Source organism: Trachurus trachurus, assembly GCF_905171665.1.
Source record: "Trachurus trachurus genome assembly, chromosome: 24".
Lineage (NCBI taxonomy): Eukaryota > Metazoa > Chordata > Actinopteri > Carangiformes > Carangidae > Trachurus > Trachurus trachurus.
The window spans coordinates 15,404,609-15,427,664 of NC_139910.1; the positions used below are offsets into that span (position 1 = coordinate 15,404,609).

At 46.0% G+C, this 23,056-nt stretch overlaps 1 protein-coding gene across 4 annotated transcripts in view; it reads right to left on the minus strand.

Moving 5' to 3' along the window:
- Positions 1-3,299: 3,299 nt before the first annotated feature.
- LOC311007853 (prospero homeobox protein 1-like) overlaps positions 3,300-23,056 on the minus strand; it is a 37,930-nt gene continuing 18,173 nt past the window's right edge. For 3 of the 4 annotated variants that reach the window (XM_084001213.1, XM_084001214.1, XM_084001212.1), the window contains exons 4-6: positions 21,036-21,230; positions 8,264-8,445; positions 3,300-7,945 (exon numbers count right to left, since the gene is read on the minus strand). In XM_084001213.1, the coding sequence (XP_083857339.1) occupies positions 7,939-7,945; positions 8,264-8,445; positions 21,036-21,230 (384 nt within the window). In that variant the 3' untranslated portion in view covers positions 3,300-7,938. Of the gene's footprint in view, positions 8,446-21,035; positions 21,231-23,056 lie in introns of all 4 variants that reach the window. The other variant, XM_084001215.1, reaches the window with a different exon arrangement.

A 23,056-nucleotide genomic window follows, 5' to 3' on the forward strand; every position in this document is an offset into this window, starting at 1 on the left:
TGAGCCCATTTTCTTGTCTGAAGTCTTAATTTGGGGCGCTGGCCAGTGGGGAGAGAGAGAGAGAGAGAGGCGAGGGGACCGAGGGAGGGAAGAACAGGAGGGGGGGAGAGGAGAGGAGGCGCAGAGTGGTGATGGCTGCAGATGGACGGCCCTTTGTTCCTCCTTTCCCAGGCTCCTCTCTTGAGCCTCCGAGGCTCCAGTTGCGTCGAAGCCTTCCAGAGAGAGAGAGAGAAAGAGAAAGAGAGGGAGAGAGAGAAAAAGAAAGAAAGAGAGAGAGGGAGATGAGGATGGAGGGGTGGGGGTGGCTGGGAGGAAAAAGGGGGCACAATGATCTGTCCAACTGGAATCTTCCAGTTCCACAAAACAAGTACACATACACACACATACACATACACATACACATACACATACACAGACACACACACACACACGCAAGAGAAGTAGAGATGCAGAGAGAGGATGAGGAGGAGGAGGGGGTGGGGGGGCAGAGGAAGAAAGAGACAAGCAAATGATTACATGAATAACAAAGAATAGAGAACAAACTGCACAAAGACGGGAAGAACAAAGAAGAGGATAAGGATGGGATGAAGAAGACATCAAAAAATGGCTCACAGCAAGTGTCAGTGTGTGTCGGTGCTGCACATACTGACCACTAGGTGTCCTCATCACTGATGCCAAATGTGGGCAACCCTGAGTTAATCCCAGCCTGTGCCAGTGGCTCTGGAGCACGCAGTGTGTTGCTCCATCCACAATAGATGAAATCCAGTGTTTAATTACCAACACATGCAGAATGAATCCATCAATCTGTGCAATGTGGAAATCTGCTCTCAAGCTTTTTTTTAAATTCAAAACTGGGAAGTTGAACTGTACGCTGCAGGTTAAATAAAAAATAAATCCTCACAGTTAAGCAAATAAAAAGCTTCATACACAAACGCAGATTGCCAGCCCGTGTAAATAAAACAGCAGTAATATTGTGCTGTTTTAGTTTCAAGCCCACAGTCATTTTGGAGGAGTAGGTGTCAAAATGGTTCAAACGGTGGACAGCTCATTTTGGTCGTTGGTGGGAGGATCGCACCGAGAAGAAATCGAAAAGAGGTCCTGAGTCCTTGTGTTTCTTCGTCACAAAGGTTCCCCCCAGCACCGAGTTACATCAGTGCTTGTGTGTGTGTGTGTGTGGTGATATTTACCAGAAAGATTTCTATTTGTTGTCAGGTTGGCGTGCTGCAAACCCCCCCACTCCCACCCTCACACCCCCCCTCTCCCCAGCCCGGTTGCAAAATACACTGTTAAATCTTTCCAGCTCAAAAAAAGAAAAAAAAAAAGTGCACACTTAATGCTAAATGGAAAATGTTCTTGAACCTGAGCGTGTGATAACAAGCCGCCACGGAGGGAGGAGGGACTCGGAGAGAGGGACCTTGGGGACCGTGTCAACGTTTTCTGTGCCGGAGCAGGGACAAACATTGGGCAAACATTGGGAAAGGCTGGCAGCCTTTGAGATAGTGGGACGTTGATCTAAGACTGAGGAGCTAAAGTCCACTATCTCCCCGTCTGATACAGCAGCCAAGGTCTTGCTGACACACAGAGCCACAGAACAAACATGGATACCTGAAGACAATGACCTTTGAACCCCTCCCAGTGGGAGAGGTGGAAAAAACAGGAAGTGGTGAAAGTGACTCCGGTGACTTCCTCCCTGCAGGCCAAGAATGAATCAAGTGGAATGATTGTAAGTACACGGGTCATTGTACATAAAAAGCGCACACACACACATACACACGCGGGCGCACACATACATGAACACACACACCACATCTGTGCTCTCCACTCCTGAACAATGTGTGTGCCTACGTATATGTGTGTGTGTGTGTGTGTGTGTGCGTGCGTGATGGAGGAAGCGAGAGAGTGAGTCTTCAGATGTAGCGACAGATGGTATTTGATTACAGAGCAGACGGTTGGTGTTGTACAAAGATGCTGTCTCAGCCCAACCTAAGGAGCTGTAGCCTCCGGTGAAGGCAGGCAGAGGGAGGCAGGCAGAGGGAGGACGAGAGGGAAAAGGAACATGGGAGAGAGAGAGGGAGAGAGGGGAGAAAAAAAAAAAGGCAAGCAAAAAAGACACAAAAGAAGCAACTCCAAAACTGAGCATCAAAGCAAAAAGAGTGAAAAGCAGTCAGGCAAGAACAAAAGGAAGAAAAGGAACGGTGCATCGGGCAGGCGTGGTGGAAAATACAACAGAGGTCATGATAAGAAAACAGAAAAATGACGCAGAGAGAACTGAGGGAACACACTGAACCTTTTTAAAATAGTCTCGTTTTTTTTTTTTCTTCAAAGACTTCCAAACTCATCAGCAAATAAAATCCACACATACAAAACATTAAAGATCCCTGGCACTTGATGAATTAAACTAGATCTTTTACATCTTTTTATATGAATAACATTAAACAAGCACAAACACCAAACACATGACACGTGTAAGGAACTACAGTGATTAGTTGATCAGTTGATTATGGTGATTGATTACACTTCAATTGTAAATCTCAAATAACACTTGACAATATTTGAGATTTGACCGAAAAAAATCATTGAACTGAGAAAACTGGTCAAGTAAATGTCGGCCGCAACAGTTTGTCTGTCCGCTGATTTCTCAAACTTTTATCAATTTGTCTTTAACTGAGAAAATCTTTCAAACACTGAGAGCTTAATTTATAAAACCATTTCCAATGATTTCTTCCATAAGTGTTGATGCTGTAGGTTGTAATGGAGTTAATGGTTTCATTGTGTGTGTGTGTGTGTGTGTGTGTGTGTGTGTGTGTGTGTGTGTGTGTGTGTGTGTGTGTGTGTGTGTGTGTGTGTGTGTGTGTGTGTGTGTGTGTGTGTGTGTGTGTGTGTGTGTGTGTGCGTGTGTGTGTGTGGGGCGATTGTTGTATTTAGCCTGATGAGGCGGCATCTGCAGTTGTCTGTGGAGCCTGTGGAGAAAACAAGGCTGAGAGGTTGGCACTCTGTAGCCAAACCCCTCATTAGTGCATTGAACGACTGTGGGAGCGAAAACAGCAGCGATGATTCATAAAGTATCTGTAGAGTAAAGACACAAGCTGATCAGTGACGCACTGGAAACTGAAAAAAGTTGACAAGCTACATCGGCGATGTGGAGTTAACGCTATTTTTTTTTATATCACTTAAATCTCTTCTTTCTTCTCTATATTTATATCTCCCCACCCATCACGCACACACACAAAGCTTTTTTAATCGTGCATGTTGAGGTGATATAGATGAAGCACAAACAGCAAACACATTTTCTGCTCTGTTTTTCATTTTTATTTCCATTTTTTAATTCATTTTACACAAGCTTGCATATATACTGCACATACATTCAGTTCATAGAGGGTGAAGGCACGAAAGGCAATTTGACTACTGGTTGTTTGTGGGCTGGGCCAAAGTAATACAGGGGGAAAAATCTCAAGAGAAAATACAAAACTGCTTCAAACTAGTTACAGCTTTCTAGCCCAACATTGGCCCGGTCCCCGGAACAAAACCTAACAACCTTCTCATTATTTATTTTTTTTAATTTTCAAAACTGTCCTGTTCCATTTAGCTGCCAAAATCTCAATTTAATCATTTCTGTCAATTGAATGAGCAAGGTAGAATATAATGGTTTTTTTTTTATGTTTTTGTATTCATACTTTTAGGTAGATAAGGATTCAAATATTTGAAGTTGGTTCTACTTAATGAAATGCAGTACAGCCTTCCCTGTTTGAAAAACAAAAGAAAACAACATCAAATAAATTAGGATAAATTAAACCAATAAATTACACAAAATCTGCAAGACAAATAGACACCAATAAAAGAAAAAAAAAAAAAAGCAGCCATGTAGTGAGTTTTATTTTACAACCTGTGTGTAATTATTCAGACTGTATTTGAAACATGGCCGTTCCAGTTGGAATTACTGCACTAGAATCGAATAATAATGTCATACAAAAAGCATCAACAAAACACTATTTACATAACATATTGCTAAGTTATACAAAGGCAGTATTTATCACTGTAAGTCCACATCATTTATATTTACAAAAAAAAAAAAAAAAAGAGGAGCGATGTAATAATAATAATAAAAAAAAGAATTACTACTGAAAGCATAGAGAAACAAAAACCCCTTTCAAACAGGTCAGAAAACAGATCAGAGGAAATTATCACAACACACACACACGCGCGCGCACGCACACACACACACACACACACACACACACACACACACACACACACACACACACACACACATGTTGCCAACGCTTAATGAGAATCATTTACATGTCAGGATGGTACTCCCAGGGGTGGGGGAGGGGCCACAGTGTTGAGAATTGTGTCACTCACTGGTTCACAGGTTCTCATAATCGGTCTTTTCTCTCACACAGACACACACTCATATACATCCACATACACACACACACACACACTCACAAACACACAATGCAAAGCGTACAAATTCCACAAAAGTCCAGACTTTTCCAAACTGTTTGAACCCAGTCAAAAAAAAAAGGTATAAATCACTTTTTTCTGTTTGTAGTCTCTCTTTCTTTTCTTTTTTTTTTTCATTTTTTTTTTTCAACTGTTACTGTACAACATGTGCCCCCTCCATGACACTTCGTCTTCTGATGACAATGAGTTCCTGTCTCTCTCTCCCGGGTCGAATCTAGAGCTACGTCGGTGGCAGTCTGCCCTTGTTTTTGGACGAGACCGGGTCCATGGACTGCCAACGGGACGCTCCGTGACATCATCATTACCTGACCGCTGCTAGCCTAATGCATTGTTCTGTCAGCAAAAATTAAAGAAACGGATGCTGGTGCAACTTCAAGGGCACTGCCGACGGGAAACAGACCCCCGTTAAAGGCATGGCAGGGAAAAAAAACAACAAAAACAAAACCAACAAACAAACAAAAAACTCTCCTCTTGTCTTTGGAAGAGTGGTTATGAGTCCAGTTGGAGAGAAACAGGTCATTTCTCTTTTTTTTCTCCACCCTTCTTTTTTAAACCACTCTCACCTTTCTCGAGCACTCTGAGTGATCATAGAAAAAAACTGTACAGCTATTCTTTGTTTCATCCTGACAGTATTTACAGCAGCAACAACAATATTTCATACTCTGAAAACGGATTCCAAGTTTATTTTTCTGATCTCAAGAAGACAGCCATTCAGCACGATACAAAAAGTTAAAGAAACCAAAAGGAAAACTGGTCACAAAACCTGCAAAAAACCTACAACTATTGCTCCTAATCTACCAACAACTCACTTATTCAGAATACAGATTTAAACAAAGCCGTCACTAAAAATACCCTCAAGATTTCTTTTATGAAACAATTGCTAACAGTGCCTTTCAAAGAACCTCCACTACAGTATATATTTTTTTCATAGATTTATATTTTACATTTCTTAAAAAAGGCTATATATGTATTTCAATAATGTTATCCTAAAAATCAAATGACGCCAGTAAAGGAAAACTTGACAAAAATATTTTCAACGTGGTATTAAGGTCTTGCTAATCCTTTTATTTTTGCACATAAGTCTTCATTATCCTGAAGTAATCTTTTTAGGCGCAGGAACTCTTTAACTTTAGGGTGGGGTTGCAGGAAGGGGGAGGATGGGGAGCGATAATAATCTGTGCATCAGATAAAAGTGTCCTTTCCCTTCTCCTTTGTTTGTGGCGCTTTAGAGCCCTTGGCTGGTGCTTTGAGACTCTGAGACATGAAGGGCCGAGCCCATCCTTCAGTGAGAAAAGTGTCCGGCTCGCTCTCTCAGGGCTCCGGATCTTAAGAAGAACACTGTCTGGGGAGGAGGAGAGGGGATGATATAATGGAGGGAGTAGCTCTCTGTCTTTCTCTGCCTCCTTTTGTCAAGCGCTTTGTCTCCCTTAGACAAGTCAGCAGGTTAAGCAACCTGCCCCTTTTGATCTTTTGATCACACACACAGACACACTATAAGCTAATGTCGCCAAGGTGAGATCAGCAGCTAGCTCGCACGCACTTTAGAAAGTATTCAAGTCCTCTCGTTGCTTCAAACTTACCTCATCAAAAGGCCAGCTAACACTAACTGCTTCTTAAAAAACCGTAATAGCCTGAGAGGGTGGATGAAAGTAATAAAACACTAGATTTACATACAAGTCAAGTGGAAAATCTGGGATTAGTATCTCAGGTAAAAGTGAAAGGAATGGTGTTTAACAAAGTGGGCACAGTGGCTTCAACAGAATCATACTTTGGGTCTTAAAAGCTGCCAGCGTGGGACGGCGGGACAGAGCGGTGGGTTTTAGGTGCGTGTCGCTCCTCGCTCTGTGCCATTGTCTGTACTCTTTGTAGTGCTGAGAGCTTCTCCATCTACCCCCGGGGGTGAGTGCTCACCTTCGACCTAGCATTGTTGCATTGAGAGAAGAGCTAGATCACTCAAAGGCAGGTGAGCGTGGAGGGAAGGAGCAGTGTGTGTACGTGTGTGTGTGTTTTGTTTGTGGGTAAGTTCCACTTGAAGCAGAATTAATGAACGTCTGTGTTTCAGCTTATATTCACCTCTCTCTTTGCTCTCCTTGAATTATCCTCCTCGTCTGTGATGCTCCTATTTGTATATATTCAATTATTTATTGTTTCAGCAACACTGCACTTTAGATTGCCACAGTATTCTGATATATTCAAGTATCGACGGCTATTGAAATAACTTCATAATGTAATTTACACCTGTGTAGGCTAATCACATTAAAGGCCTGCCATAGAAACAGGCTGACTTCATCTCACACACGAGTTAATTAATGAACTGTTGTATAAAAGGCAAAAAAACAACAACTACACAGTCATTACTGTGCAAGTTCACCAATATTGAACAGATAATTAAATGACTAAGAATTATTTCATAGCTGAACAAATGGCTCATATAGTGGGAGCAGTTTAGTTATCAAAGCTGGAGTGGCTATGGAAATGTAGCCTTTTTTAAAGACAGCAAGTCACGCACCAAAAAGGCCACTTCTGCACTGTTTACTTCATGCATTTCTGCTTGTAATGCCCTCACCAGCACCGCCACCACACTGGTCCTGTGCAGGATAGACTAGTGGCTATAGACATATAGAGAAGCCCACTCGTTATGGCCCCAAATCGAAACACTTTCCAAGCAAGTCGGCGTCGCCCCCCCCCCTCCCCAAACCCCCCAGACCCCGACCGAGGAAAATAAAATAAAGAAAAACAGTCCACCTCATAGATGGACAAACTAAAACAAGAGTAAGGAGAAGGATGGGAAATGGGGGGCAAAAATATTTCAGAATCTAAACTCTTGTGGAATAATATTAATAGCAATAATTTATTTTTTTTCTGCAACGGCATCAAGGGACAAACAAATCTCGAAGTGCCAATCTTCAGCAAGCAGTGATGACAAATAATAATAATAATCATAAACAACAACAACAATAATAATAATCAAAATAATAATGTACACCCAATAAACACAATGGCCCTACTTGCGGGGAAAACACACTTCAAAACATGGTAGAGCTCAGTAGCTATTTGAAACCAGTCCAAGTCCCACAGACCAGTGCAGACCAGTGCAGACCAGTACCACGAGTCCAGTCTTAGTCCAGTCAATAACCTCACTAGGCCTTGTTTTTGTGTGCATGTGTGTGTACGTGTGTGTGTGTGACAGTCCGGTTAGGGACATCTTCAGTAGCAGAGTCTGTTGGGCGCCCGCTGTTGCTCTTTGCAGGGACAGTTCATGTGGCAGCCCTCTGGTTTGGAGCGACACCCCCGGGTGCCGATGAGTAAAGTCTTTAAGGAACCCAGCCTATGTTCTTAGTAGTGTAAATGGGAACTCAGGAAATCCTTCCACACACTGAGGACTTAGTGTTGATCATATAACAGGCCAGAACAGATGAGGGATCACACAGTCCAGAAAACACCCAGTAAGATTAGAGTCTCTTCAGTTAATCAGAATCTTAGAAAAACAAAAACAAATAATAACCATCATGATAATTATCATCATAGAAGAACAACAACACAATAGCTAGGTCATTTAGGAACTGCCACAGAGGCTTCAGATTGGGAATGCTACTTCATAACTTTAATACATTTAAAAAAAATAAAAAATAAAAAACAGGAAATCAAACGTAGAGTCGGGGAAAATAAAAAGAAAACAAAAGAGAATATCATCCTGAAATTCTAGGAAATCAGACAAAAAAAAAGAAAAGAAAAAGCGCAAAGCATCGTGCGAGGAGGAGGAGGAGGAGGAGGAGGAGGAGGAGAAGAAATTTACTCGTGTAGAAGCTCTTGGAGACAGTTGGGGGACTTGAAGATCTCTGGGACCTCGCTGTCCAGTTTGCAGATGACCTTGTAGATGGCCTTCTTCCAGGACGGGTCCACGTCTTTACCAGCCACGATGGCGTTGAAGAACTCTCTCAGTGTGATTTCAGCCACCTCCAAGAAGCGCTCGGGGACCTTTAAAGACACAGAGAGAAAAGGAATTGGTTAATCATCCAGACATTTTAGATCACTGAGCCATCATTATTACAAGCATTATCTCCCTTACAGATAATTTCACAACAATAAAGGCTCAATTTTTCTAATTGTCTTTACCCACATCCCCAACTTTTTATCTGCCAGCTTGTTGTTGTGGATGTTGTAGCTGTGCCAGACCAAGGAACAAGTGAGTCTCAGAAACCTGTATGTTTATAAAGCTGTTTGAGGTAACTTCCACTCACAAACAACCATTTTCTACCATAATATCTCCTCTTTTACTAATGATTCAGTGAGGTCAGTTTCATGTCCATCTGATCATGGTGCCCCAAGTGTCAATCGCCCCACAGTGCGATTTTTCTTCCAGGAGCTGCAACCTCTTCCTGCTGCCTCACAGCTCTACTGCACTTTGCAGTCTGCAGTAGTTTCCCTGCATCATCCTCGACACCGTCAGCGATACAGTTGTAGAATATGTTCTTGTTTTCACAGTGGATGTAAAACCATAAATCTCCCATCTCTTGAGTAGCTACTTCCCAAAAAGCCAATTGAGGCGTCGGCCTGAGAAAAGCCACTTCTTGTGAATTCTCAGGTTTCTCACACCCCACACTTCCCTCCCCACGACACGGCCAGCGTGACATCTTTATGGGTCGCACTGTAAATCTGTGACCAAACAAGACAGCGGAGCTGAGTGAAGAGCGACAGAGAGGTGCTGGCGAAAGAGGAAGTACTAAATGCTTTGGGAACGGGGAGACACGCCGCCTCTTTAGTGTCCCTGACAGCAGTGCTCACCGACACCATGGAGATGATTAGTCTGGCAAAGATCTGTGACACCTTCCCCCAAGCCAACACTCTGTCACACACACATACACACACGCTCATGCAGGCGTGAGCACACACACCAGCGCACACACCTCCTTGTGCCAAGGAGATGACACATCCTGCACTGTGACAGAGCTCTACATAACGCTCGCTGTACACACACACCGGCTACCCCAGTGCGTTTGGCTGAGTCTCTTTCCTCGACTCGAAGCTCCAGGGCGATGCAGCCTTCAGGGGTCACCTGTTTGGATAATGCTGACTGTCTCCCTGCCCACCTCCCTTGATGCTCACAGACACACACACACACATACAGCAGCAGCAGCTTGCCCAAATGCCTGACAGTGCGCACTCCACGCCGCTCCTCTCCTCCAGTGTCCTGCAGATACTCATCAGGAGTGTCAGGACACAGCAAGGTTAGTGGCCACTGGAACACACACACACACACACACACACACACACACACACATACACACAGACAGACAAGTGCACACACAGGCAGGCGTCTTTACATGCACACATACACACACATGGGACAGCCACCCACCCCCCTCGGGGTGATGAATGGAGGCTAAGATGCCCGTGTGTCTAGTGTGTGTGTGTGTGTGTGTGTGTGAGAGTGTGAGCATATCTCTGTCCACTGCTTGAGTGAAAAGGTGAGCCGTGAATAAGGAGCTTGTGCGCTGTGTGTGTGTGTGTGTGTTTGAGAGAGAGAGCGAAAACACAAGCTAACCCAATTCCCCAAATATTGAATTCCCCTCTGGTGGAATAGAAGTGGATATAATTCATTGTTTGGGCTCCTGCAGTCTCTGAAACACTGGCACAATGACCCCAGTTTGAGGGCAACTCTGTGTGTATGCGCTGCACAGTGAAGAGCGCGTGTGGGCATGCGCACGCTTTTCCCAAAAGACCTGGCTAACGGGCCAGTGCAGCGTAGCGCCCAAGCCGTTAGACGCAGGGAGTGCCGCATTACTAAGAATATTCCTGCATGGAATTTCTCCTGACGTTTTGACTATAAAAGGACAGCAAAACGCTGACTGCAAGGAGAAAGCAATGTCAAGGAGAAAAGGGTATTGGTATTTCAGATCCTCTTGACTGAGAGAGAGTGAGAATGGGAGGGAGGGAGGGAGGGAGAGAGGGAGAGAGAGGGAGATGGCGAGAGAAGGAGGGGCTGAGAAGAGTCTAAGGAGAGAGAGAGAGCAGAGCTAGAGAACAGAGGGGAGTTATTCCTGTCCCGCAAGCCTTTGTTTTGTGAGTACGTGTGAGTTGTGTATGTGAGCGAGCTGCCTCCTGACCAGCAGTGAGCCTTAACTGTTTGCAACCCCTCCCTTGTCCCACTCTATCCCCCCTCTCACCCCCCCCACTCCCCCCTCTTCATCTCTCTCTCTAGGGTCAGCTGTTGGGCCTTTGTTCCAGAAGCATTGTGGGGGATTATCCAGTGTGGCCGTTCATTCGCCGGGCTGTCCGGTAAATGGGGCCAATCGCGTGGCTCACAATCCTTCATACATATTTCATAGGGCTTTTTAACAACTTTTCAGCAGAGCCCAAAATTAAAGGACAGATGTACAAAGAGGGGAGGGAGGAGGTAGAGGCAGGAAAAGAAGAGTATAGAGCGAGGGATAGAGTTGTATGTGAGGAGGGACTGTAGCCTGGAAAAAGCAAATAAGACGACTGAGATTACGTCCACGCTGCGCTGGCTAAATTTGAAAACACACCTTTTCTCTTTTAGAAGATTTTAGTCTTCACTGAAGCAGCGTTTCTTTTCCGTTTCACTTTTCTCTCTAACTTTTCTGAAAAACAATCTGAAAACGTCAGCTTTGTGGTTTTTTTTCACGTGGACGAGGAAAATGATGACTTTAGAAAATGATGACAGAGTCCTGTCCAGCACTGTCCTGTCCTAACCCTGAATTTAAAAAAGACAACCTTCTGATGATATTTCACGTTAAATGTCAATATGCTGCAGACAATCACATGCAACAACTATTGTCATTTACCTGATGTTGTTTATTTGTGCCAGATGACTTCTCAATCGTACTTTGTGTCGTATCACAGCAACACGCACCAGGAAAACAACTTGTATCTCTAAGCCACAATTTATGATCCTATTGTGCTTGATAGGTCATGTATGAAAGTAATAAGTCAATCATGAGTTTGACCTTTGGAGGTGTGGACTTGCTGCTCAAGAGCTCTGTAGTTTATTGACTGATAGAGGAGAGAGGAAGAGAAGGACCAGCTGACTTCTTCATGTGCCACACACAGAAAAAGGATATTACTGCTACTGTGTAACACAGTATGAAAGGAGGAAGATAGAGGGAGGGAGAGAGGGGGGAGAAGAGCCAGCAAAGGAGATAAAGCTGGTCTCTAATATCACACACTTTCTACCCCTAAACTTTGCCTCGTGCTGTGTGTTGGGTAAATACTAATCTGGAATAAAGAAAGAAAGAAAAGAAGGAAGGAAGGAAGAATGAAAGACTGAGGGACTTCTGACAGCAATGAGGCAGTTAATCACTCTCATTCACTGACTCCCCCCCCCCCTCTCTCTCTCACCCGTTCTCTCCACCTCTCTCCATCTCCCTCTCTCGTGACAGGTTGCTTTGAGACAGAAGGATAAGCTCTTTTTCAGAGAGAGGGAATCGGATTTCCTGCTTTTTGATGAGATAATAAAATATGACAGAGGACAATAGGAGCCCTATGGACGGCTTGCTGGGAGCTATTCAGTCCAGCAGCGGTCCCTGTCTTAAGACTGCTTAGACAAACGTTTAAAAAGGTAGCCAGGGGCCCAGCCCTCAAATAAAAGCTACCGTTACACACACTGCTCGCAAGTGTGTGTGTGTGTGTGTCTGTGTGTGTGTTTCGGTAAAGCCTGAGAAATCTCTTCTCTCTGGGTGACTCAGGGTTGGCTGTTTGTTTGGCTAACATGTTTCTCCCCCTTGCTTTTGGGAACTGTCAGGAGATGTATTGCACCTTCTATTTGCACAGCGTTGGCCAAACAAGACGAGACCCTGGAAGATAAGGCTGTGTGTAGAGCGTGTGTGTAAGTGAGTGTGCGCTAGCAAGCTGTAGCCTTGAAGGATGAAATGCAGGGACACAACATTTAGCCCCCGCTGCCAGCCAGGTTAATTCCTAACCACAACTCAGCCTGGGAATACCGGCACTTCCCATGGTTTTTGTCCGTCACTGTATTTGTGTGTGAAAAACGGGTAATTTATAGATTTTATGTAACATGCGCTCCCGGCTCCAGACGGGCTCATCCGGCACTGATGTGAGTCTCATGAAGGGACTGCATCTTAAGGACGCTCTCACTTCTGCTGACAGTGAAACTTAAGTGTAAAAACAGGAGCCTGTGACATTTCAGTGAGTCAAACCAGAGCTTCCTGTACCTCGAACACGCACTCGCACATGGGCCCCTGTGCCTCACATATCTGCTGCGATCGATAATCTACAAAGGCCTTGATAAGCCCTTGGCCCGCACTGTCACTTTGGGCAAACACAACCCATGTCCCCTGTCTTCCCTGTCCCCTCGCTGTGCTTGTCCCCAACCCCCTCTGCCACTGATAAGACTGTGGCACAGCAGAAGAGTGCAACCAACTTGGAAAAGATTTGAGTCGCGCTGGTTGGATCCTTCATTCGCTTCATTTTTCTTTTCTTTTTTTTTCGGTCTTTCTAAATGTCTTCATTGCTCTCTTCATTTTCACAACCTTCTCAGTTCCTCATGTCTGTCATTTGTGAAGAGTGGATCAGAGCTCAGGACACCACTGGGGACGGGAAGCAGGCCCCAAAGCTGAGCAAACAGCAGCCACCCTCTCTCCGCTGATAGCCTTGAGAACGTGGAGCCTTGAGGGACCCGTTGTGTATACATGTTATGTGTGTACATATGTGAGAGTGAGCGCAGGCGTCACATGGGCTCTTCTCAAGGTGCACCTTCGCTGGGGGGGAGTCAAGGACGGGACAGGGTCAAAGACACTGATGAAGTCGCTCTCCGATCCCATTTTCCTCGCTCCTCCCTCCACCTTTGCTTGCCTCAACCCCCCACCTTCATATCATGTCATGGCCTCTCTTGACATCTCTTTCCTCCCCTCTTGGCTCTTCCCCCGTATTTTCCTCAGAAAAATAATCAGGAATCACAGCTCAGCCCTTGTTTAGAGTCTTAAAAATTCATTGTCTGAGCTTCTATGGTGGACACAGGCTGAGAGAAGGCAATCTGGGAGGGAGGGGGGGGTGTCAGGACCCGCTGTAACAGGGGCCTCTGGAGGTCAGGAAGTCAGCCCGGCTCAGAGAGACCAAGAGAGCAGGAGGCAGAAGGGAAAGAAAGGAGCAAGGGAGTCTGGAAGATAGGAACAGGACATCTGGAGAGGAGGAGAACAGAGGGAGGGAGGGAGAGGAAGAATAGAAGGGGTAAGAGGAAGGAGGGTGTGGGTGGGCGGGCAAACAATAAAGGACAGGGGGGCAAGGAGCTGCAGCGAAGGAGGGAGGATGGAAGATGGATGGGTGGATAGAAGGAGAAGGAGATAGGGTGGAAGTGAGGGAGCAAGATGGCAGGAGAAGAAAGCAAAATAATAAACTGCAGATTGGATTGAAGGAGGCAGAGTTTGGCATCAGCAGTGTGTGTGCGTGCGTGTGTGTGTGTGTGAATGGGGGAGTTGCTTTGACACATCTGCAGCTCTGATGCACGCCCTGGTCATTTTGGCATGAGTCCCTTTGCCACGCTTCATTAGTCTCTCTAACGCACACACACACACACACACACACGGAGGGAGACCAAAATGGTCCAGAAATAATGACATAATCAGCAGCTGTGCCACAGAGCAGGCTGCCCCGCACAAGGTGACCAGGGACAGAAGGAGGAGGGGAAGAAGGAGGGAGGAGAGGGGAGAAGAAGCAAAGAGGAGGAGGAGGAGGAGGAGGAGGAAGGGGGAGGAGGAAGGGGGAGGACTGGTGGAAAAGCAGGAAGGAGGGAGAATCAAGTGTAAGGAGAGCGCAGGGAGAGGATGTGTTTGTGTGTGTGTGTGTGCGCGAGAGAGAGAGAGAGAGCAGGTGAGAAAAGGAGGGAGGGGATCATGTAGTTCTTTATGTTTAAGTGATTCCTTGCTAGCCCTGGCGCCCCAGGCTTTAAACACAGCTCTGGTCATTTAATCAGTGCACAGAATAAAGTGGCTTCACACACACACACATACACATACACACACATATGTGCACACACTCCGCACGGTGAAGAAAAGACCTGTCAGGCTGTGTCAAACGGGGGCCCTCGATAGCCCCCGGCTATTCACGGAGAAGCAGATGATGCTGCTCTCCTTTCTTTTCTTCCCCTAACTCTTCTCACTAAGAGAATTAAAAAGCCACATTACAAGTTGGAAATGACGTTTGTGACAGAGCAAGGGCTCGGGCTAATATCTGAAGATTTGTTTGTTCCTTTTGTAGATACATGTGCTGCTGTCAGCAGACACCAGGAGAACATCTGGGTTACCAGTGTCTCACACAACACAAGGGAGGTTGTTGCAGATATCTTTCCTGGTATCTTGCCTTGTTGATTGTCTTTGCTCAGCTTGTCCTGATTTTGCTCTAAGATAGTTTTCACAGGAACGGCTGCTTCAGGAGAGAGTAGTTCCCGTGAAATGTTGTAATAGTGTGTGTTGTGGATTATCCGGAACTTCACGAGCCGGTTTATCAACTGATATTATTAATGCTGTATATATATAATTATAAGTATATATAATATATATATCTTAGTGTGTTTCTATGATCATTCATCTAACTTGTGCATGGTGAAAACAATGACTTTAAAACAAGTGCAAATACACAAAACACCCACACACACACCAATGCACACTCAGGGACAGCTGCTTATGTTTACAAGGACAGTGAGTACCCTCCTCATTATTATTTGCTATGACAGCATCCAGTGCAGCTGTAATGGGCCTGTGATGAATGTTCATGTATAGTAGTGGGATGTTTGGTGCGATGAGATCTTCTCTCAATGGGAGTGAAGGGTAGAGGGGGATGACAGCAGATAGTGTAGATTTGTGGGGGAAGAAGAGGATGAGGGGAGGGGAAGTGTGTGTGCGTGTGTGTATGTATGCGTGTGTGTTGTTGTTGTTGTTGACATAAACCCACTGGCAAACTGTATCGGTTGTATTTTTGGCACCTCTGAACCTAAATCTATACGACCATCTTTTCATCTCTCTCCTTGTATCTTCTACTTCTTTTTTCCTTCAATCGCTCTTCAAAGAAAACCCTAGAGCACTTTACAGAAAAACACCAAACCCGTGTGTGTGTGTGTGTGTGTGTGTGTGTGTGTGTGCTTTTAAGTACTTATGTATGTTTACACGTGTTTGAATCTGCGTCTGTGCCTCGGCCTGTGCATCCAGTGCAACAGCCCTGACCTTTTCACCTCAAATTCCCTGAGGTCGAACCCCGGTCAAAGATGTCACACACACACACACACACACACACACACACACACACACACACACACACACACACACACACACACACACACACACACACACACACACACACACACACACACACACAGACACCATGCCCTATGTGGCGAGGAAAAAGAGACCAGGGATGAAGGAGTGGAAGACATGGAGGGAGCAAAAGCAGCAGCAGGAGGAGGAGGAGGAGGAGGAGGAGGAGAAAACAGACATTAGCCTCTCTGGGTGGAGAACAAATGGAGCCCCGAGAGGGACTGAAGAGGAGGAACGAGGGAGAAGAGGGGGGAAGGAGAGGTGAAGCACACAATGCTATGGGGCACGGCGGTTGGACAGACAGCATCTGCTCTCAGCTCTCTGTGGCTCTGGTAATGGATGGAGAGCTGGAGAGACACTGAGAGAGCGGGAAGTAGGTAGACAGAGAGGAAGAGAGAGAGAGTGGGATGAAAAGCAGGAAAGAAAGAGGGAGGAAGAGAGGATAATGAGGGGAAAAGGCAAACAAAGGAGGAAAGGAGGACCAGGAGCGGAAAAGTCAAACTTTTTGAAAGTTTTCTGTCACCACTCGGCCACTTTTTTGTGAAATATAACTAATAAAAGCACAGTGGGTGAGTGAGTGCGTGTCTGAGGCAGGGTGTTATCATTTCAAATAGAGGGATGACAGACAGATGGATGGACAAAAGAGGAAGAGGGACAAAAGGGGTGACACATCTTTCCAAATGGAGACAGAGCAGCTGATAAGAGAGGACACACGATACCTGTGTGTGTGTGTGCGAGCATGGACGAAGGCTTCTCGCTGTTTTTGCTGGTACCATCCTCTCACATGGAGATCATAGGACTTCCTCTTTTAAATGGTGAGGTGTGCGCACCGTATGCATGTATATGTGAGTGTGTGTCCTCGGTGGGAGGAGTGGCCACTGACAGAGGAAACTTGGCCTAGTCTGTCTTATGGAAATCTGAGAGTTTCCCAGAGCCATCATAAAACTGCCTCTTTATGAGACCCCAGCGCTCTCTCTCCCTCTCTTTCTCTCTCTCTCTCTCTCTCTCTCTCTCTCTCTCTCTCTCTAACCCATTACCAGGTCACACACATTCCTGTCTTATGAAAGATGATGTGTGTTGTCATTGGGGGTTCAAAGACAGACAGAGGCGGCTGCAGAGTAAAAAGAAAAGGACACTAAGCGAGAATTTTCACTTGAGTCCTCACATGAAAGCGCTGCTTGCTCAAAGTCAAGGCTTTGGGAGGCCGAGTGTGTTTCGGAAGACTTTGATGGTGATGGACAGAGCGAATGAGAAGCGGAGAAGAAAGAGAAGAAGAGAGGGGATCAGGAGGGGGGCTGAGAAAAGAGGAAAGTAGAGCCAGGGTCTAGGTAATTAACGGCAAGCTCTTTAATTACCGCTGGTGTTCATTGTGCCAGAAGGAATGTGACAATTATGCCATTAAAACTTCCTAATGGGGGGGAAAAAGCGAGGCGGCGGAGGAGAGGAGAGGAGGGGTAAGCGGAAGACATGCAAAAGAGGAGGATGAAAGAATGAAAGGAGAGAGGCAACAGAAGGAAGAGAGAACGTAGAGAGGGAGTGAGGGAGGAGGGATATGAAAGGAAAAGGGGAAACAATCGCGACAAAAGAGGAGCTGGGAGGGAGATGGGGAGCGTATTAGGCCAGCACAGTGACAGAGCAGATTAGCATCAAACAAGAAAGGCCACAGACGTGTGTGTGTGTGTGTGTGTGTGTATGTGTGTGTGTATGTGTGTGTGTGTCTATGTATGTGTGTGTGTGATCACTGAAACAGAGGACATATTCATTCCAAAGACGCCACCAAGGTGGATGGAACTTTGATGATGCAGAAGCTGGCAAAGGGAAAACTCACTGTGTGTGTGTGTCTGTGTGTGTGTGTGTGTGTGTGTGCGCTTGCTGAATCTGCGTAGGCTCCTGTTTCAAGTGGTGGTGCAGGCAGGTAGGGGAGGAAGAGGAGGAGGAGGAAGAGGAGGAGGAGGAGGTGGTGGTGGTGGTGGTGGAGGAGAAAGGGGAGAGATCCACAGAAAAGGGCCTTGGGGGCATCCTGATACACATCCAGTACATTTCCATCTCCACATTACCTCTATGACTCACACACACACACACACACACACACACATACGCACACATGCACATGCACACACACACTCTCGCGCACACACATATAAGACGGAAAAACATAACAAATGTGCCCGTGCACATATGTAATACACACGGACACATCATTCCCACACAAACATCAAACAGCAAAAAACACACAACCCACGCACCCGCACTCACCAACACACACACACACACACACACACAAATAACACCCCCACACACACATACACACACATTCATACACACACAAACACTTAGGCTCAGAGTCTTCGTGTTCACCAAGGCGGTTGGTTTGTCAGGGGGGTTAAAATTTGCATGGCTGGGCAAATTTTCCTTGTGTTAAACTCTAATCAGCTCCTGTATCTCTCAGACACCTGCCCGGCTAAAAAAAAAAAAAAAACCCTTAATATGCAAAACACCTTCCCTCCCTCCTCCGCCCTCGTTCCCCCAACTACTGCAGCTCCTCGGCCAATAGAAGACTTATTCACCTGGCCTCTCTCACTCTTTTCCTCTCTGTCTGCCTTCTTGCAAATTTTCACATTTATGTATGCAAATAGGCTGTTCCCCTTAAGCCTTTTCCAACAGTAGCTTCCTGGTGCCAGGAGAAGAATGACAGTCTTGTCTGAGGTGTGACAGGAAATGCACGCAAGACAGGGTTTGTCTGCCGGGGAGGGGGAAGAAGATGCTGCGCAGCCAGGACAGGCACAGTGTATTTGCTGGGTGCTGCGCTTAAAATATAATTTCTGAGGCTGGTGAAATGTAAACCTGACATTTCAGTCAAATATACATATTATTATATTTTTTTTTAAAGTTATTTGTACATTCAATTTACATTTGGCCTTATCTGTTCTACAATACAAGCTTCTTATTTTAACATTTTTAACATTAACTCATTTTCAGGGCATGTTTGGCTTTGCTGTGCAGAGTTTTCACATTCATCCGAAAAAGGAGGAAAGTTTCACTGTGTTCACCTTAAGTTTCACAGAATAGTTTGTCTGTCCAGTCGGTGCCCGTGTGTTATGTGGAGACTTGAAAACCTCAGTACACATGTACAGTGAGTGGAAAAGGAGGTTGTAGATTTCTTAATTTGAGCAAATAAAGTAAAAAGATTAAAAAAAACGTTACTATTTTTTTTATAAGAGGAACATTTTTATGTGTCAGGTGTAATGACGCAAATCTTTAAATGTCTCTCTGATTATCAACATTGTGCCCAAAAAAAAGGACGTGGACATGACAAAGAAGTTTGTGAGGAACACGGACTTCTATTTCCTGTCATGAGTGTCAGGTGATTTACCATAAGCAAAGCATAATTTGATATGGAAAAAGAAAACAAGCCTCAGAGCGAAAAAAAACACAGACACACACTTATTCAAGGACCAGGAAAAATGAAATCGAAACGATTAGAACAGACTCAAAAAATATTGTTATTATTATTATGTAGAAATAGGAAAAACTCAGACTGACCCGCTACACCTGTTTCTGGCTCTAAATGAGTGTAAAATGTCAGTGGCGGTCTGTAGGTGAAGGGTCACTATACTCTTGAGTCTAAGTTATTTTCCTGTCATTAAACAAATAATTCCTGCTCTGGTCCTGAGCAGCTGAACACAGGGAACGGTGTCATTTCTCTCAGCGCTTCGCTCTGATGGACTTTGGGCTTATTGAGACCTCATATACTCGAGTGCTTCTGCCTGCCAGAGTCTTATAAAGACTCCCTTAAGAGGCCTGAAGATGGATGTGGGGAAGTGAGAGTGTGTGTGTGTGTGTGTGTTAGGGAGCTCCAGTGAACAAATAATGGACAGAGGGAGATAGACGGAAACAGAGGGAGAGTGAAGCACTTTAAATGTGAGCGCTTGCAAAACTCCCACCGCTCGCAAGGGCACTTCTCTCCTGCACGTCATCTCTCTTTCCCCCCCTCTCTCCTTCTACCCTTCTTTCTCCCCTTTCCATTCCCCCTTGGTTCCCTTTCTCCCTCCCTTCATCGCTTTCTCCTTTGTCTCCGAGCTCTCACCCTCTATCCCCTATCTATCCATCTCCCTCTTCCCCCTCTCCCCCTCTTTCACTCCCCTTCCTCTCACTAAAACAGTAGGACGCTTAACCTTGATAACAGTGAGATTTTTTCCCCCCTCAAAGTGACACACACACACACACACACACACACACACACTGGAGAAGTGCTTTGCCAGCATGCCAGGCCGGTCCAAGGGACGGCTGTACCCTTCGAGGTGAACAGGACACTGGGAAATGCAGCAACAACAAAACACTCACACACATACACCAACGCACAAAGACTCAATCTCTCGAACAAATACACACACACACACGCACACACGCGCACACACAACAGCCCAGATCACTCCAGGTCCTTCTTAACACAAGCCTTTTAAAGGTCTATTGTCAGCTGACATTGAGAGAGCACTGGCGATCCTGAAACGTTACACACACACACACACACACACACTCACATGCGATAAGGTGGCAAAAGGAGAAGTAAGACAAATGAAACACAGTAAAGGTGAAGTTGCCTGCTGAGAATTTACGATTACAATGCACTGGAAGATATGCACACAATGCAGACATAAACATCTCACCACAGATGATAGGTAAATGAGGACAGGGAAGTGAAATGTGGTTTCTCAAACACAGACACACACACACACACACACACACGAACACAAACACACACACTTAGAACCACCAAGGGGAAATTGACAGTGAGGAAGAGGCAGAACGAGCTGCCGAGCTGTCGGTAAGGTTTCTTCCTCATTGGATGAGACTTCCTCACACCTCTGTCACACACCCTTTAGAAAACAATCATTTTCTTCATATTGTGAGGTGATTTAATTTTTTTCCAGATGCACACGGATACAGAACACTTCTTCTTCTTTAAAAACTCTGCAGATATTTTCCGAGAAGACACTGTTGCACAGCCCAAACTGGCGCCGTTTAGGAAATGGTTTTTCACAGCAAAGCGACTGTGTGTGTTATAGTGCAGAGTGTGGCAGGATGTATGAGAGGCTTGAACTCAGTAGGACACAGTGAGACGGGTGTCTGCATCACGAGGCATCAGGTTAATTTTAATGTGTTTTTTTTTGTTTTGTTTTTTGACCACATTAAAGTCTCAGCTCCTTCACTCACTGAGCACACACACGCACACACACAAACAGCTTCTGTCTGTAATCATTCACTGAAGGTGCGGGTGTTTACCTCAAAGTCATTGGCCTTGTTGTAGTGCATGTTGAGGGCTCGGAAAAGCTCGCTGTCGCGGCTGACGCTCATCTCGTCGGCTCCGGTGACTCCGTCGTTGATGGACTGGCGGGCGAACTTCTCCATCTGGATGTAGTAGAACTCCCTGAAGTTGCTGAACCATTTGATCAGCTGGGAGGTTATGCAGCGGTTAAACTGGAACGAGAGGCGAGAGAGGGGGAGTCAGTCAGCGCTGTTTGATGTCAGTTTGTGCTGCCTTTTATTCTCAATTATCAGTTCAAATCTCAAGACACTACTGGGTGGAAATACACAGGATCAGTGAACATGCTCCGAGAGTATTGTGTCGAAACCTTATTAAGCAGCTGGATTTGAGCATGAGAGGAAGGGATAGAAGTGGGAGGATGACAGGATGAAGGGTCGACTTAACAGAGTGTGAAGAAAGCGAAAGAGAAAGATAAAAGGCAAGAATAAGAGAGAACACAGGTCGTGCAGCGAGGGAAGATAATAGAGACATTAAGTAAGACAGTGAGCAAGAAGTGGGGGTGGGGGGCGGGTGGCAGAGAGTGTGTGTGGTTCAACTTTCCCACTGGGAGCAGACCTCCCCCCCTATCATAACCCTGAGAGTGGAGGGAGAGGTGGAAGGCGGGTGGGGGGTAAGACCGCAAACACATAATTGACCAGAAAAACGATTAAGTCATCATCTGAAGCGCCCTGGCCCGCAGGGGGCTCAAACATGTACTTAACCCCGTTCACCAATTACACCCTGATTCTCCTCCCCTGTCCGCACCTCCCAGGCAGGAAGAAAGGAGGAGAAGAGGAAAAAAAATGAAAAGAAAGACAGAGAGGGGAAAGACAGAGAGAGACGATAAGCGCTGCAGAGAAGGCTGTGGTGGCTATCTGATCTGTGCCGCTCGGCTGGATTCAATAGGGCGAGGTAAACCTATTAAGACCCTCGGCTGGTCCCGGCTCTTTTTTTTTTTTTTTTTCCGCCTGCTCTCGGCAGTGAAAACACACTGTCTAAACATCCACACCACCAGATAAGGACCTCAGGGGCGCAGGATCCTTCCAAGCCCAGTCAGCTTTAGATCAAACCCCCCTGAACACAGAAAAATAACACCTTCATTTCACTTCACTGACTCCCCGTAATTCCACCTCACACATTCAAAATTCGGGGCCTCTGAAAAGTTGATACCCCCTAACCATCACCCACGCCCTTCGTACACACACACACACACGCAGGCCTTCACTCCGCCCTCCCCTCTGCTCTTTTTGTGGTGCTGGAAGAATGGGGGGACAAAACGCTACTAAACGCTGAGCGGACTGCTCGCTGGGGAGGCAGAGCGGTTTTGACATGGAGATTAGGCTCTGGCTATTGTTCGACAACACACAGACACACACACACACACACAAACATGCACGCACACTCTTCGCGATCTGGGATGGCAGTCAAACACACACACAGACACACACAGACACACGCAAGCACATGAGGATGGGAGGGCGAGGCAGCGGGAGAGAAGAGACAGGCAGCGGCGTCGGGCCAATCAGAAGAGGCGAGATAGTTGGACCAAGGTGGGACGGGGCTAAAGGAGAGAGCCGTGCCTTTCTGGAATGATGACATAATGGCAGAGTGGAAGAGAATAAGTCCGCTTGACATTGTTTGGCAGGGGTTTGGGAGGGTGTGTGCTGGGGGGGGGGGGGGGGGGGGGGTAGCATGGTGGCTGTCCTAAAGTGCAGGGTGAGCATAAATGGGGAAATGAGGGAGGGAGGGAGGAGAGGAGAGGAGGATGGGTGCAGGTCAGCGCTGTCGGACAATGGCGTTTTTGCTTGTGGAGGTGGGGGAAGGGGGGGGCAGAGGGTCGGAACGTGAGCAGTCAGCAAGCTGGGGTCGTGACATCGGAGTGTCAAACAAACAAACTACTGACACTTACAAATACATGGGCTGCATGGGGGCTATTCTTAAACACACACAATGTCGCAGACAGTCGGAGAGACACAAACACGCCGTTAACACTCAAGCC